This window comes from Trichomycterus rosablanca, chromosome 3 (genome assembly GCF_030014385.1).
Source record: "Trichomycterus rosablanca isolate fTriRos1 chromosome 3, fTriRos1.hap1, whole genome shotgun sequence".
NCBI lineage: Eukaryota > Metazoa > Chordata > Actinopteri > Siluriformes > Trichomycteridae > Trichomycterus > Trichomycterus rosablanca.
Window position 1 is genome coordinate 38,588,693 of NC_085990.1, and position 18,433 is coordinate 38,607,125.

The 18,433-nt window shown below is 43.5% G+C and overlaps 1 protein-coding gene across 1 annotated transcript in view; it reads left to right on the forward strand.

Annotated features, from left to right (window-relative positions):
* Positions 1-1,746: 1,746 nt before the first annotated feature.
* The window catches only part of tsnare1 (T-SNARE Domain Containing 1), a 178,196-nt gene continuing 161,509 nt past the window's right edge, over positions 1,747-18,433 (forward strand). Inside the window, exon 1 of the mRNA XM_062992089.1 lies at positions 1,747-1,840. Within this exon, the coding sequence (XP_062848159.1) occupies positions 1,756-1,840 (85 nt within the window). The 5' untranslated portion in view covers positions 1,747-1,755. The remainder of the gene's footprint in view (positions 1,841-18,433) is intronic.

An 18,433-nucleotide genomic window follows, 5' to 3' on the forward strand; every position in this document is an offset into this window, starting at 1 on the left:
TAGAACTTCAAAGTGCTTCTATATGGTAAGTGGAGCTGATCAAATGGACAGTGAGTGTCGAAACATGGAGGTGGTTTTAATGTTATGGCTGATCAGTGTATATCCTACTACAGTTTTGCTTTATTGGAGTTTATTAATTAATTTACTAGGAAACGCTGCCCTAACATCATTGTTTTCACACGCTGCTAAATTGTTGGCTGCAGCCATTGTGGGCTAAAAACATTCTCTGGCTGACTTTAAACATGAATCGATTCAAATTTTAGAATAATGGTAAGATGTAATTTATTAGACCATGATACTATTTAAACTGTGTCCAGGTTTAACTTGGTAAATTGGCCTTTAGTTAAAAGTTTTCTGAATGGCAACATTTGCAAAGATTCTAGCCTTGTGAAGCTCATAATATTGTTTTGTTGAGATTGGGTAATAGATTTGTCTGTTTGTTGTTGTACTAGAAGCATTTAATAAGAGAATCAGTATTATGTTTGCCATGTTTGGCACAGTGGCTCGATGTGTAACACTGTTGCTTCACAGCAAAAAGGGCCTGGGTTGGATTTCCAAATGAAGCAGTCTGGGTCCTTTCTGTGGGTTTTGCCTGTTCTCTTTGTATCTGTGTGGGTTTCCTCTGGGAGCTCCAGTTTCCTCCCACAGTCCAAAGACATGCAGTGATAAAACGTAAAACATTTAATGAATGAAGGAATAAATGAATGAACGAACAATTAAACCTAAATAACCAGTAAACTAAACTTCAAGACTTTTAACATCTGCATCTCTAAACCACTATGATGAAAATAAATTCCATATTTAACAAGTGTAGAGAATGTAAACCAGTAAGCTGCTGCAGAATTTGAAGCCATTGAAGAACATAATTTACATTTTATATCTGTTTTTTTTTTCAAAAGTAATTTTTTGGGTGTGGTGGAGGGCAATCGTTAGCTAGAATAACTTTAGATGGATATGAGGATTCAGTTTCAAAGTTTGCTGGTAACACACATTTTAAATGGAAATATATATATTTAGGGTTGTCAGTAAAATGTGATGAATGTCTATTGTTAATTTTTAAATTAATTTTTATACATAAAAATGTAACAACAAACTTTATTTTGTCTTTTGTCTTACAGTATGGATACCACACATTTATGTTTCAGTAACAGAATAATTAGATTTTTCTTTCCCCCCCCTAATTTAGTCGTGTCCAATTACCCTGTTTGCGTCCTCTATACTGATTCGACCCTTCACCGCTGACTGAGGACGCCTCTCAACTGACATACGCCCCCTCCGGCACGTACAGTCAGTACAGACCGCATTTTTCACCTGCACGAGTCCAGTTCATACACTTGACGGGCACTGTGTATGGAGGGCCACACCCCCATCAGCATTATTCCTCGGCCCTGTGCAGACGCCATCAGTCAGCCAGCAGGGGCCGCAGTTGCACCAGTTATGAGGACCTATGATCCGACTTTCTTACCCTCTAACCCTGAACGACAGCCAATTGTTGTTCATGCTGCCACCCAGCCCAGTCGGAAAGGCAGTGCTGAGATTCGATACAATGTATTCGAAACCCCAACTCTGGTGCGCTAGCGTACTTTACCGCTGCGCCACCTGAGCGGCTGAATGATTGGTTTTTAATAAGAAAATACATATTATCATCAATTGTTATAATTTATGCATAGGAGTAAACCCCTAATTCTATTAATAATTATTTTCTTTTCAGGCTTCTATATTTTTCATTCCTGAGTACTGTGTGAAAGCTCCAGAATGTCTTATGGATCGATTGATGGTGGCTCCTTCGTTGGCAGAAATCCTTTTGGTGGTCCCAAGAGACAGGGCTACCAGCCAGTAGGTAAAGACCCATTTACCTTCTTATGCAAACTGTATAATCTGTGTGTGTGGCTTCAAGATGTTAGCTCCTGCCACACTATTTATCATCATGCTTTGTTCACTGAAATGCCATAAATCATTTGACAAAGACAAAGAGGAATTCCCAACTTATTTGCAAAGGCACTGCGTTTGGTACTCAGTCTTCATAAATCATTATGCAACTAATCAGCCATATGGCTTATTTTAACAAAGAGCTTTTTCAGCAGATTCAAACATGACTTATAATTATATGACAGCTCTTACAATCTGATGGTGTGTCTATAAATGATTCTGCAGTGGTGGTGTGATGTCAGAGCAGAGGATTTAATAATTGTGCTATAGAATCAGATCATAAACGGTGCATCAGTACAGCTTAATAGAGGCTTTATAATCTACCTGCCAGTTCAAAAAGAAGTGAAGTAATGCAGAAGCATTTTACACGCAGTTGCAGTCGGAAAGTCTTTTATCAGTTGAATGAGACAGCAAATTAATGAAGAAAATGATGTAAAATGAAGAAAGAAAATGATGTAGTATTTTAGAGTAGCAGGATATTATGTTCATTTTGTAATTTAACCCCTTTTTAATATTATATTATTATATTTGTGATTCTCAGCCTACTGCTAGTCTGTATGACCTAAAGTCAGGTTACAACATGATTAAACCTCAACCTTCTGCTAATCTGTATGACCTAAAGTTGGGTCACAACATGTATTAACCCACAATCTACTGCTAGTCTGTATGACCTAAAGTTAGGTTACAACATGATTAATCAACTGAAAACTTGAGAATGGATAGCCTGTATGATCACTTTCTAACCAAAGACTCCATGACACTTGGCACTCTTGGCCAAGAAGCACAGTAAGGGTCGACTGGAATAAACCAGAAGAAATTTGAATAGGCCTGCAGAATTCTGGGACAATTCTATGTAGTGACTGATTAAAACTAAATTTGTTTGGCCGTATGGATCAGCGGGTTATCTGGTGAGGCTTTGACCAGAAGAATACTATCCCCACGGTTAAGCATGGAGGTGGCATGCAGATGTTTTCCTGCTTGCAGGTGTTGACAGTTTTGACCATGTGACTGGTATCATGGATTTGTCTTTGTTATATACACTGATCAGCCATAACATTAAAACCACCTCCTTGTTTCTACACTCACTGTCCATTTTATCAGCTCCACTTACCATATATAAACACTTTGTAGTTCTACAATTACTGACTGTAGTCTATCTGTTTTTCTGCATGCTTTGTTAGCCCCCTTTCATGCTGTTCTTCAATAGTCAGGACCCCCACAGGACCACTACAGAGCAGGTATTATTTGGGTGTTGGATTATTCTCAGCACTGCAGTGACACTGACATAGTGGTGGTGTGTTAGTGTGTGTTGTGCTGGTATGAGTGAATAAGACACAGCAATGCTGCTGAAGTTTTTATACACCTCAGTGTCATTTCTGGACTGAGAATAGTCCACCAACCAAAAATATCCAGCCAACAGCACCCCGTGGGCAGCGTCCTGTGACCACTGATAAAGGTCTAGAAGATGACCAACTCAAACAGCAGCAATAGATGAGCGATTGTCTCTGACTACATCTACAAGGTGGACCAACTAGGTAGCAGTGTCTAATAGAGTGGAAAGTGAGTGGACACGGTGTTTAAAAACTCCAGCAGCGCTGCTGTTTCTGATCCACTCATACCAGCACAACACACACTAACACACCACCACCATGTCAGTGTCACTGCAGTGCTGAGAATCATCCACCACCTAAATAATACCTGCTCTGAGTGGTGCTGTGGGGGTCCTGACCATTTGAAGAACAGGGTGAAAGCAGGTTAAAAAATATGTAGAGAAACAGATGGACTACAGTCAGTAATTGTAGAACTACAAAGTGCTTCTATATGGTAAGTGGAGCTGATCAAATGGACAGTGAGTGTAGAAACAAGAAGGTATAGCACAGCGCAGAGTCTGCCATTGTACACGCCCCTGGAGCAGAGAGGGTTAGGGGCCTTGCTCAAGGGCCCAGCAGTGGCTGCATGACAGAACTGGGATTCAAACTCTCAACCTTTCAATTGATAGTCCAAAGCTCTACTCACTAGGCTACCACTGTCCCACTAATGTTTTGCCTTATGTGGTAAAACTGAATCTTTGTTAAAATTGGACATGCAAACTCCTCACAGAAGGAACCTGCCCACTTGGCTTGGGAATTGAACCCAGGCTGTCATGCCACTGCAATTCCCACCGTGCCGCCCTGTATAAAATCAATGAGACAGATACATAATTCAATTCCAACTTTGTATTGACATAGTTTGACAGGTTGGATATGGAGGTATTCCATTGACCTGGAAAGAGCCTCATTGATTCTATTAAAGACTTTTGGGATGAGTTGGAATGTCAGTTATGAGTCAGACCCACTCGTCCATCATCAGATCCTCTTTTGAATGAATGGTCTTAAAGTCCCACGGACACAAACTCTATTTTAATACCAGTACTTTGTGCACATTTCATGGTCAGATGTCCACGTGTCTTTTATTGCGGCTTTTACTTTTAAATATAACAGTACGTTTTTAAATGATTCTGCACTGGGTGTGGATGTGAGAACAGAATATTGAAGTATTTAATCAGACCATACAGAGCACATTAATACAACGCTTCAGAATCTGTCAGTTATAGTGGAGATGTACAAGCAACAGTAGTCTTCCTAGTTTGCCTGTAAAATGTAATTTATGCATAATGATGTACTTTCCAAAGAAACGTCTTTGGTTTGACAGGCGGTAGCTGGATGTAGATCTGTGTTTTGCATAATGACGTCCTACAGTAGGCAGTAAAGCTGTCTCGTCTCCTGATATAACACACCTTTACTCTTATTAAATAAAGTTTCCAATCCAAATACACTACAGCCCTGAGCTCCAGTCTAAACAAACAACTAACCACTGCCAATATTTACTTTGTCATCTTTTAATCTAATTGTGATCTAATAAAAGGGCAGGAGTTGCTGGTTAAAGCTCCACCTCCATCAAGTTGCCACTGTTCGGCCCCTCTTTGGGGAAAAAAACAAAGAGTTAGTCTTAAGTCCAGAGATGTGTCTTTAGTCGTCTATTAAAGACTGCAAGAGACTTGGAGAAGTTTCATTATGTTAGTACAGAAAAGAGCCTTGATCCCTGTCTTTAGTTCTTATAGGCGGATCATGACGAGTCAGGCGTGTGGTTTCAAAGGTACAGGATACAGAACAGATAAACTGCAGTTGTCCTGCAGTCTAATTGGATCATTTAGCAGGAGACTATTACAACAGGAAAATAGAATTAAATGTATGCATGTCCGAAATTTCTCACAGATACACTTAAGTATTTTGGAAAGCCTTCTTAGAAGACAGGGTACTGTGATGTTATAATAAGTAGGGGGTGTGGTTAAAAAGCTAGCATTTTTGTCTTGTGTTTTAGCTAATACCAATATGAATGATCAACTAGTGGCAAAAAAAACAACTAATCTCTAATTTAAAATCTGATTACTATTCCATAGCATTCAAATAAGCACAAATTTAGCAAGGCTCAATGCTGATGAACCATCAGAAATGACATTTTTAATGAATTACAGTAATTTAAAGTGATTTACCCTACAAAGATAAACCAATATTAGTGGTTGCTTAGATAGCTAGTTCTCAAAAGTGCTTAGTTAGTCAGGTTGCTGACCTTTATATGTCGTTTGAAGGCAAAAAAGGACTTCAGACAGCCTAGGGTGGGACGTGGAAGAGCTTTGGTGCTTGTCTTTCTTGAATTCCAGGGTAAGTCAACTGCAGCCGGGCTTGTGGTCAATATAATATTCCCAAAGATGTACAAGTCTACAGATGTACTAGGCTACAGGGGCAGCTGTAGCCCAGTGGTTAAGGTATGGGACCAGTAATCCGAAGGTTGCCGGTTTAAGCCCCACCACTACCAAGTTGCCACTGTTGGCCTTGTTCACCTTAAGCAAGGCCCTTAACCCTCAATTGCTTAGACTGTATACTGTCACAACTGTAAGTCGCTTAGGATAAAAGCGTCTGCTAAATGCCGTAAATGTAAGTCTATAGTGCTGTCTATTTCTTTGATACTTATATAAACACGGACAGTGATAGCCTAGTGGGTAGAGCTTTGGACTGTCAATCAAAAGGTTGCAGGTTTAAGTCCTGGCTCTGCAATATCTTGTGCAAGACCAAAAACCCATTTGTCTTTGACCAAGGAAAAGTTCAACAACATGAAGCCGAGACGTTCCTAAAACTCCTGTCAATAACAAAACTAAAGCAACACATATATCGGACATACATAAACAACAGACACACTGTCAATAAATACAACATAATAGCGACTTCTCGACTTTTGTTATAAAAGTCGTATCACAAGCTTTCCTGCCTTGAACATGTCCCAAGGGCAGACATGACGTTAAAAATGAAACACTAAAAACTCTCATCTCCAGGGGGCTGACCCTGCCCTCTGACCCCAGCTTCCAAACAAGCTAAGATACACTATATTGCCAAAAGTATTCACTCACCCATCCAAATCATTGAATTCAGGTGTTCCAAACACTTCCATGGCCACAGGTGTATAAAACCGAGCACCTAGGCATGCAGACTGCTTCTACAAACATTATTGAAAGAATGGGTCGCTCTCAGGAGCTCAGTGAATTCCAGCATGGTACCGTGATAGGATGCCACCTGTGCAACAAGTCCAGTCGTGAAATTTCCTCACTACTAAATATTCCACAGTCAACTGTCAGTGGTATTATAACAAAGTGGAAGCGATTGGGCATGGCAGCAACTCAGCCACCAAATGGTAGGCCACGTAAAATGACAGAGCGGGTCAGCGGATGCTGAGTGCGCAGAGGTCGCCAACTTTCTGCAGAGTCAATCGCTACGGACCTCCAAACTTCATGTGGCCTTCAGATTACCTCAAGAACAGTGTGTAGAGAGCTTCATGGAGTGGGTTTCCATGGCAGAACAGCTTCATCCAAGCCTTACATCACCAAGCGCATTGCAAAGCGTCGGATGCAGTGGTGTAAATCACACCACCACTGGACTCTAGAGCAGTGGAGACGTGTTCTCTGGAGTGACGAATGGATGAGTCTGGGTTTGGCGGTACTTGTCTGACTGCATTGTGCCAAGTGTAAAGTTTGGTGGAGGGGGGATTATGGTGTGGGGTTGTTTTTCAGGAGTTGGGCTCGGCCCCTTAGTTCCAGTGAAAGGAACTCTTAATGCTTCAGCATACCAAGAGATTTTGGACAATTTCATGCTCCCAACTTTGTGGGAACAGTTTGGGGATGGCCCCTTCCTGTTCCAACATGACTGCGCACCAGTGCACAAAGCAAGGTCCATAAAGACATGGATGAGCGAGTTTGGTGGCGAATAACTTGTATGTCTATGTATATATGACATATAAATCCATTCTATGCACATGGTCACATCATAACTAGTATGTGTCACTAGTTCTGATCTGATCTAGTACTAATCCTGTGTTTCAGGCCAGTATCGGACCATCAGTATTCATCTGTCAGCAAGCCACAAAAAGCTTTACTCCCTTTCTTTTCCATCGATCAGCTAATTATGACACTTAGTCTGTGATTAATTGCCACTTTGTCAGCATCTGTTATTAATATTCTGCATAGAGGTTATTATTAAGTGTAAATTTGGGCAGTGATGGTACCCATCTCTCAGTATTATGCTTGTCATGAGCACTGTAAATATATAACCTTTAATGCATGAAGACACAGACAAGGCCACTAAATCCAGCTTCATTTGGGCTTAATATAAGACTTGTCATATGTCTGCAGAATGTTTCAGCATGAGCCGTGTCCCTGGGGTGAGCTACTTTTCAGCTCACTGAGTCGCTGTCGCATAAAACGCTCCAGCAGGCAGAATAAGAACTTACAATCCTTCTTATTTCCATAAAGAATTGCTGGTCTGCACTGTATAGGCTGACCATATTTTGGTTTTCAGAAAAGAGGACACTTGGCAGGATGACAGCATGGGCCAGACAGACACCTGCACTGGGTGGGAGGTTTGGTTCGGTAAAGGAAGGAGGGAGGTGGATTGGTAATTTCATGTAATTTGTGGCACCATGGCAATATGTATAATATTATGTACAGTGTATCACAAAAGTGAGTACACCCCTCACATTTCTGCAGATATTCAAGTATATCTTTTCATGGGACAACACTGACAAAATGACACTTTGACACAATGAAAAGTAGTCTGTGTGCAGCTTATATAACAGTGTAAATTAATTCTTCCCTCAAAATAACTCAATATACAGCCATTAATGTCTAAACCACCAGCAACAAAAGTGAGTACACCCCTTAGTGAAAGTTCCTGAAGTGTCAATATTTTGTGTGGCCACCATTATTTCCCAGAACTGCCTTAACTCTCCTGGGCATGGAGTTTACCAGAGCTTCACAGGTTGCCACTGGAATGCTTTTCCACTCCTCCATGACGACATCACGGAGCTGGCGGATATTCAAGACTTTGCGCTCCTCCACCTTCCGCTTGAGGATGCCCCAAAGATGTTCTATTGGGTTTAGGTCTGGAGACATGCTTGGCCAGTCCATCACCTTTACCCTCAGCCTCTTCAATAAAGCAGTGGTCGTCTTAGAGGTGTGTTTGGGGTCATTATCATGCTGGAACACTGCCCTGCGACCCAGTTTCCGGAGGGAGGGGATCATGCTCTGCTTCAGTATTTCACAGTACATATTGGAGTTCATGTGTCCCTCAATGAAATGTAACTCCCCAACACCTGCTGCACTCATGCAGCCCCAGACCATGGCATTCCCACCACCATGCTTGACTGTAGGCATGACACACTTATCTTTGTACTCCTCACCTGATTGCCGCCACACATGCTTGAGACCATCTGAACCAAACAAATGAATCTTGGTCTCATCAGACCATAGGACATGGTTCCAGTAATCCATGTCCTTTGTTGACATGTCTTCAGCAAACTGTTTGCGGGCTTTCTTGTGTAGAGACTTCAGAAGAGGCTTCCTTCTGGGGTGACAGCCATGCAGACCAATTTGATGTAGTGTGCGGCGTATGGTCTGAGCACTGACAGGCTGACCCCCCACCTTTTCAATCTCTGCAGCAATGCTGACAGCACTCCTGCGCCTATCTTTCAAAGACAGCAGTTGGATGTGACGCTGAGCACGTGCACTCGGCTTCTTTGGACGACCAACGCGAGGTCTGTTCTGAGTGGACCCTGCTCTTTTAAAACGCTGGATGATCTTGGCCACTGTGCTGCAGCTCAGTTTCAGGGTGTTGGCAATCTTCTTGTAGCCTTGGCCATCTTCATGTAGCGCAACAATTCGTCTTTTAAGATCCTCAGAGAGTTCTTTGCCATGAGGTGCCATGTTGGAACTTTCAGTAACCAGTATGAGAGAGTGTGAGAGCTGTACTACTAAATTGAACACACCTGCTCCCTATGCACACCCGAGACCTAGTGACACTAGCGAGTCACATGACATTTTGGAGGGAAAATGACAAGCAGTGCTCAATTTGGACATTTAGGGGTGTAGTCTCTTAGGGGTGTACTCACTTTTGTTGCCGGTGGTTTAGACATTAATGGCTGTATATTGAGTTATTTTGAGGGAAGAATACATTTACACTGTTATATAAGCTGCACACAGACTACTTTTCATTGTGTCAAAGTGTCATTTTTTCAGTGTTGTCCCATGAAAAGATATACTTAAATATCTGCAGAAATGTGAGGGGTGTACTCACTTTTGTGATACACTGTATAGTGTAATATATAATGTATAGTATAATAATGGGCTGTGGTAGCTCAGTGATTAAGATGCTGGACTAGCTGAGCAACGTCCTTAACCCTCAATTGCTCAAACTGTATTCAGTCATAATTGTAAGTGACTTTGAATAAAAGAGTCTGCTAAATGCTGAAAATGTATATGTAATATGTGTAATATTAAATATTTGACAAATGCAACTATGTTATTGAACTTAAGTAAATGAACAGCTACTTTTTAACAGGACAAACTAACAAATGCATTTTTTGGTCAGATAATCTTTCAATTCAGTGTTTAGACCTAAACAATAATAACAAATAAAATCATCAGTTCATCAGTAGAGCTATTTCAACAGAATGTGGCATTATCATGGCGTTGACAATAACCTCTATCTTAGTACTGTCATGGAAAAATAAGGTGAGATGATAAATGAAGACAAAGATTACAGTTGACTGGATTGGAAGAATTTATTGGCACAATTGTGGGTTTTTACAGCAGTGTATGTGAATAAGAACAAGGAACAGAGCTGTCCCCCTTTCTTAATACTACACGTTGGGTGTTGGACTTTGGAACCTCCATTCTGTGCCAAGAGAGTTTTCTTATCTGCTTACAGCTTAACAACATGTTGCTTATCTCTGTACTTTAGTCTCCCAGCCACATCTCAAGCAGCCACATAAGGATTTAACAACTATAAGTATTGAATGCACAAGCAGCAAAATACTAATATTCAGGTGATATCAAATATAATATCAATTTTTTTTTCCATAACGTTACGTGCATTTGGAAATGTGTACACTGTTTCAGAATCAGGGAAAGACTTTTTAACAAGGCAGATGTGTAGTTCATTGATCTGTAGCTGTTGTGATGCTTTGTGGTATGATGCAAAAACTCCCTCTGCAGCAGTATCATCTTCTGTTACTGAGTGTTTACCTGATGAAGTCTTTCCTTTAGCTACAGTTTTGTGTTTTGCTGAACTGGCACCTTTATTTAACACTGACACGTACGTGTCAGCTTTGCAGGTCATGCATTCTGCTTCCCAAAGATCTCGACTGAGACAAAAACACAGATTTTTTGTCTGTAATTCATCTGTGAATTTTCATTTGCACTTGGGCATTATAAGAGAAGTGCGAAAAGGTGGGACCTAAACAAAAAAGTAAAATTAGTGCAAAAACCGACAAAGAATAGCGCACACAGACTACAAAAGTTGAATCACGGACATTTTTGGTAATTTAGAAATCCTGGCCAGATGCATATTTAGCACCAAAAAAGAGGGTCATGTTTCAGGAAAAAGAGGACATATGGGGTGTGTTCGAAAAGCTAGTGAGCTCTCTACATAGACAGCATTTTACGTCATCCTATGCGCGCTCCCGAGAAGGAGGCTGTTCAAAATCCTAGATGCCTTAATAAGCTGTCTAGTTAGGCATCTTAAAATTTCAATGTTATTTTGACTCAAGATCGAGTGAGCATCGGAAGCGTCCTTAGCGATCAAGGCAATCCCAGCATTCAGTGCAGCAGCTTTTCTCAGAAAAAAAAAAAAAGACATGGCTGACGGTGAAATAAATGAGTTATTTTCAAACGTAAATAATGATTTTTAACTTCTATAAATGTGCACAAGTGTCATTTATTTGCAAGTTCGGGCTTGTCAGCGAATGTAACCGTTTTCGGTACACGAAGGGAGATGTTAGTCGACATGCTAGCGCGCTGTGCCACCCCATCCCATTGGTTTGAATGGCAAGATGCTAACTGTGTTAGCTTAGTAAGCAAAACCCGAGCGAAATTGCTGTCTGAGTTGCGCGTTCGAACAACCTGCCTTATAAGTCACTGATTTATTAGAATCCTCTCTACTGAGGCAGCTACTTATGTAGGCAGTAAGACTGCAAGGCAGCTCCCTAGGAACACACCCATGGTCACCCTAGCACTGTATAATCATTCATTTATTGTCTGTTTTACCACAGCCCACCACGGGGCAAACACACACATACACACACTTAGGGCAATTTAGTATTTCCAGTTAACCTGACTGCATGGCTTTGGACTGTGGGAGGACATAGGGAGAATTTTCCAGCTCCACACCGTACCGCCCTGATTGAATTTTATTTCACTAATGCGAATGTAAATGGACATGTTAGTGCTACCAATATTATTGCCAGTGTGTAAAAAGGAAACCTTACTATAGTGTGTGTGTGTGTGTGTGTATAAGAGAGTGAGAGATTATAGGTAATAGTAGGTGAAAGGTGAGACAGCAATAGAATTAGAGGCAGCACACAAGTTAGTGTGAGACAGCAGGAGAGTGTGAGACAGAGCAAGAAAGGGTGAGACGGCACAAAAGAGAGTTTGAGACAGGACTAGATTAAAAGACAGCAAGAGTGAGACAGCACACAAGTGAGTGAAACAACATGCAAGTGAGTGAAAGACAGCACACAAGTGAGTGAGAGACAGGTGAGTGAGAGACAGCACACAAGTGAGTGAGAGACAGATGAGTGAGAGAGAGCACACGAGTGAGAGAACACAAGTAAGTGAAACAACATGCGAGTGACAGCACACAAGTGAGTGAGAGACAGAAGGAGTGTGTGTGACAAAAAAGGTGAGACAGCACTAGAGTAAAAGACAGCAAGAAGTGAAACAACATGCAAGTGAGTGAGAGACAGCACACAAGTGAGTGAGAGACAGAAGGAGTGTGTGAGACAACGAAATAGGTGAGACAGCAAATGAGTAAGAGACAACAGGTGAGTAAGTCAGTGAGAGACAGTAAACATGAGAGTGTGTGAAACAGCAGTAGAGTGAGCAATACAGCACAAGAGTGTGTGAATCCGCAGGAGAGCATGTGAGACAGCAACTATGTGTGATGGCAAAAGATTGAGACGGCAAGGTAGTGAGTGAAAGCAAAAGAATAAGAGGCAAGAGAATGAAAAACATTAAGCGTGATTGAGAGTTAAAGAAAGTGAGAGTGAGAGACATCAGAGGAGTGATTAAAAGAGCTCAGGTGTGTCTAGGAGACAACAGGTGAAAAACAGTGATAGCAATTGAAATGCATCAAAAGTTTGAGAGAGAGTCAGAAACGGTAAGAAAAGAAAAGGACGTCTAGAGACTAGGTGAGAGAAAGCAAAGAAGTGATTGTGTGTGAAGGGAAGTGAGGAAAAGACAAAGTGTGCGAGTGAGAGATTAGGACTGTGTGTGTGTGTTAGACAGATTACGGCCGAGTTCGCATTTGAGAGAGTGAAAGTAAGAGAGGTTAAATGTGTGAGAGAGTATAAGTGTAAATGTGAGAGAAAGAGTTGGTGTGTGTAGTGGAGTGTCAGTGTGTATGTACAAGAGAGAGGCAGTAGTGTGTGGATGTACACAAAATACATTATGGTGGGCTCTGTAAGAGTGAGTGTGTGTGTGTGTGTAGGAGAGTGAGATAGATTATATGTAATAGTGAGTGTGTGTGTAAAAGAGAGTGAGAGAGATTACAGAGTAAGTGTGTTTTCTGAGGGAGAGCAAGATAGATAGCTAAGTGTGTGTGTGTGTAAGCGAGAGCAAGACAGATTATAGCTAAGTGTGTGTATGCAAGAGATTATTGCAGTGAGTGTGGGTAGGTGCTGGGTAGGTGAGCTGCTGGCCAGGTAGGACAGTTGCTGGGCAGGTAGGTAATTAGGTCAGTAGGTGAGTTGCTGAACAACAGGTAGGTTGGTAGCTGAGCGGCTATGCAGGTAGGTGGGTAGGTGATCTGCTGGGCAGGCAGGTAGGTGAGTATGTGAGCTGCTGGGCAGGTAGGTGAGCTGCTGGGCAGGTAGGTGATTAGGTCAGAAGGTGAGCTGCTGGCCAGGTAGGACAGTTGCTGGGCAGGGAGGTGAGTAGGTGATCTGCTGGGCAGGGAGGTGAGTAGGTGATCTGCTGGGCAGGTAGGTGATTAGGTCAGTAGGTGATCTGCTGGGCAGGTAGGTGATTAGGTCAGTAGGTGAGCTGCTGGGCAGGTAGGTAAGTAGGTGATCTGCTGGGCAGGTAGGTGATTAGGTCAGTAGGTGATCTGCTGGGCAGGTAGGTGATTAGGTCAGTAGGTGAGCTGCTGGGCAGGTAGGTGATTAGGTCAGTAGGTGAGCTGCTGGGCAGGTAGGTGATTAGGTCAGTAGGTGATCTGCTGGGCAGGTAGGTGATTAGGTCAGTAGGTGATCTGCTGGGCAGGTAGGTGATTAGGTCAGTAGGTGAGCTGCTGGGCAGGTAGGTGAGTAGGTGATCTGCTGGGCAGGGAGGTGAGTAGGTGATCTGCTGGGCAGGGAGGTGAGTAGGTGATCTGCTGGGCAGGGAGGTGAGTAGGTGATCTGCTGGGCAGGGAGGTGAGTAGGTGATCTGCTGGGCAGGGAGGTGAGTAGGTGAGCTGCTGGACAGGTAGGTGAGTAGGTGATCTGCTTGGAAGGGAGGTGAGTAGGTCATCTGCTGGGCAGGGAGGTGAGTAGGTGAGCTGCTGGACAGGTAGGTGAGTAGGTGATCTGCTGGGCAGGTAGGTAAGTAGGTGATCTGCTGGGCAGGGAGGTGAGTAGGTGAGCTGCTGGGCAGGGAGGTGAGTAGGTGATCTGCTGGGCAGGGAGGTGAGTAGGTGAGCTGCTGGACAGGTAGGTGAGTAGGTGATCTGCTTGGAAGGGAGGTGAGTAGGCCATATGCTGGGCAGGGAGGTGAGTAGGTGAGCTGCTGGACAGGTAGGTGAGTAGGTGATCTGCTGGGCAGGTAGGTAAGTAGGTGATCTGCTGGGCAGGGAGGTGAGTAGGTGAGCTGCTGGGCAGGGAGGTGAGTAGGTGATCTGCTGGGAAGGGAGGTGAGTAGGTGATCTGCTGGGCAGGGAGGTGAGTAGGTGATCTGCTGGGAAGGGAGGTGAGTAGGTGATCTGCTGGGCAGGAAGGTGAGTAGGTGATCTGCTGGGCAGGGAGGTGAGTAGGTGATCTGCTGGGAAGGGAGGTGAGTAGGTGATCTGCTGGGCAGGTAGGTAAGTAGGTGATCTGCTGGGCAGGGAGGTGAGTAGGTGAGCTGCTGGGGGGCGGGAGTGAATGGTGCAGCTGTGGTCATTAGAGACAGCTCTTTGATCACTGGCAGATGTGCGTGCAGCAGCCTGTCAGCTTTGCTGTGTATCGGCACTCAGGCGTCAGTGCAGCTGTAGAGGGGAACAGCGCTGATCAAAGCTAAGGTTAAGTCTCTAATGGAGCTGTCAGCCAAGCTAATCTTTCTCCTCCTCCCTGCTGCCATAACTTTCAGCCTGTTCCACTGCATGTATTTCTCTCTCTCTCACTTCATTTTGCCTCCACACTTCAAAGTGCTGACTTTTTCTACCTGTCCTGTGCTTTTGTTTATTTTCCTTTGATCATTTTTGTGAAATTTTACACTAAATTGGGTGTTTGGTACATTGGCCTTTATCCATCAGAGTTTCCTTCAGGCTCTACCGTCATGTTCTAGAACACTCATCAAACTCCAGCTGTTAGTAGGTATACAACAGAGCACAAAACACACACACACACACACACACACATTGGGCACAGTCTTTACATTGGAAGCCCTCCATGATGCATCCAGGCTTGGGACCAGCACTCAGAGCGCACTTACCAATGCACTTTCCAATGGCTAGGTCACTCTTCCATCTCCTTCCCAGTTACAGCCAGTCATGTCCAAGGATATGCCTCCCCAGACCATCACTGACCCACCACCAAACCGGTCATGCTGGATGATGTTGCAGGCAGCACAACGTTCACCACGGCGTCTCCAGACTCCGTCACATGTGCTCAGTGTGAACCTGCTCTCATCTGTGAACAGAACAGGGCATCAATAGTGGACCTGCCAATTACGGTGTTCTGTGGCGAATGCCAATCGAGCTGCACGGTGCTGGGCTGTGAGTACAGGTCCCATCAGAGGACGTCAGGCTCTCATGCCACCTTCAGGGAGTCTGTTTTTGACAGTTTGTTCAGAAACATGCACACCAGTAGCCCGCTGGAGGTCACTTTGTGGGACTCAGATACCGGTCCTGCTGCTGGGTTGTTGCCCTTCTACGGCCCTGTCCTGCTCTCCTTGTGTAACGGCCCGTGTCCTGGTATCTCCTCCATGCTCTTGAGTCTGTGCTAGGAGACACAGCAAACCTTCTTGCAAGAGCACTTATGGATGTGCCATCCTGGAGGAGCTGGACTACCTGTGCAACCTAAAAGGGTTGCAGGTACTGCCTCATGCTACCAGTAGTGACAAGAACACTAGCAAAACGCAAAACTAGAGTAGAATCTAGTTTCCCTTTTTGGGGTTGTCTTGCTGTTGCCTCTCCGGTGCACCTGTTGCCACTTTCATTTGCACCAAAGCAGGTGAACTTGATTCACACTCGCTTCTGCTTCCTAACTGGGCAGATTGAATCTCTGAAGTTTAACTGACGTTGTGTTATACTGGGATGATTAAATGGTCCCTTAACCTTTTTGAGCAGTTTATATATATTCGAACACTTCCTGACATCCTGACTTCCTCTGGGAGGAAACAGGAGCACTCGGAGGAAACCCACACAGCCCAGGGAGAACATGCAAACTCCACAGAGAAAGGACCCAGATCGCTCCACCTGGGAATTGAACCCAGGACCTTCTTGCTGTGAGCCACTGTGCCACCCACAGTATAAACCAGGGGTGGGCAATTAAATTTTCGAAAGGGCCACATAAGAAACTGGGACTGTTGTGGAGGGCCGGACCAATAAGGTGAACTTAATTCTGCTCAATATTAGTTAAGGGCCAGCAGCAACCTGGTGGTGACGGGGCTTGAACCAGCGACCTTCTGGTTACTAGTCCAGTACCTTAAGCACTAGGCTACAACTGCTCACTCTTTATGAAAAGCAGTAAATTGTACAGTTCTAATAAGCTGTTAATGTTTAGATGTTACAATCAGACAATTAGAAGTAGGCAGAGTAAAAATATCAACATTATTTTACTATTTAAACAAACAAATGCAAACAAAAACCAAACAAAAACAAAAACAAATGTGAACAAAATGTGCAGGTTTTTTAACTTTACACTATTTTGTTTTGAGTCTAATTACATCATTTGTTTATCAGTCCTTTGTTATTGTTGGATATTCTTATTAAAATCACAAAGCTGGTCCTGACTGCTTCAGTTCTGTTTGTGTTAAACTTTATAAAAAGTCCTTGTTGCTTGCAGTTTAGTTAGTGAAGCTTCAGGTGTGACGCTCTGCATCGTTTATGTTCATGTATTTCTCAGTTTAGTACCATAACAGCAATTTAAACCCTAAATTGTGATCGTTAACCAGCTTTACATCTGACTTCAGTAAATAAATACTTCAGAAGTTCACGTCTTGCTAAAAACTCGACCGTCAGTCACACTCAGTTCTGTTCGCAACTTTGCATTACGGTGAAGCTGATACACTCGCACACACGAAAACGAAACTTGCGGATATTTAAAGACACAGCGCTCCCGTCAAAAACAATCCTGTTATATTGCATGTATTGCATGATGTACTGTACATTTATTTACGTCTAATTTTTAATTGCCACGAACCTCATGCGGGCCGGTTGGGGATGTCTCGCCGTACAATGCCCAGGTCTGGTATAAACACTAATAATCTACTAATTAATACATTCAGGTGTTTTGGCCTTCACACGCATATGAACTTGAGTGATTCTCATTCTTAATCCATAGGGTTTAATATGATGTCGGCCCACCCTTTACAGCGATAACAGCTTCAACTCTTCTGGGAAGGCTTTCCACAAGGTTTAGCAGTGTGTTTATGGGAATTTTTGACCATTCTTCCAGAAGCGCATTTGTGAGGTCAGACACTGATGTTGTTAATTCATTCCAAAGGTGTTCTATCAGGTTGAGGTCAGGACTCTGTCCAGGCCAGTCAAGTTCTTCCACACCAAACTCGCTCATCCATGTCTTTATGGACCTTGCTTTGTGCACTGGTGTGCAGTCATGTTGGAACAGGAAGGGGCCATCCCCAAACTGTTCCCACAAAGTTGGGAGCATGAAATTGTCCAAAATCTCTTGGTATGCTGAAGCATTAAGAGTTCCTTTCACTGGAACTAAGGGGCCGAGCCTAACTCCTGAAAAACAACCCCACACCATAATCCCCCCTCCACCAAACTTTACACTTGGCACAATGCAGTCAGACAAGTACCGTTCTCCTGGCAACCGCCAAACCCAGACTCATCCATCGGATTGCCAGACGGAGAAGCGTGATTCGTCACTCCAGAGAACACGTCTCCACTGCTCTAGAGTCCAGTGGCGGTGTGCTTTACACCACTGCATCCGATTCTTTGCATTGCACTTGGTGATGTAAGGCTTGGATGCAGCTGCACGGCCATGGAAACCCACTCCATGAAGCTCTCTACACACTGTTCTTGAGCTAATCTGAAGGCCACATGAAGTTTGGAGGTCTGTAGCGATTGACTGCAAAAAGTTGGCGACCTCTGCGCACTATGCTCCTCAGCATCCGCTGACCCCGCTCTGTCATTTTACGTGGCTTAGCATTTCGTGGCTGAGTTGCTGCCATTCCCAATCGCTTCCACTTTGTTATAATACCACTGACAGTTGACAGTTGTGAAATATTTAGTAGTGAGGAAATTTAACGACTGAACTTGTTGCACAGGTGGCATCCTATCACGGTACCATGCTGGAATTCACTGAGCTCCTGAGAGCGACCCATTCTTTAAATAATGTTTGTAGAAGCAGTCTGCATGCCTAGGTGCTCGGTTTTATACCCTTGTGGCCATGGACGTGATTGGAACACCTGAATTCAATGATTTGGATGGGTGAGTGAATACTTTTGGAAATATAGTGTGTATCCTTAACAGGTGCCAAAATTGTGGCCACAGTTTGGGTA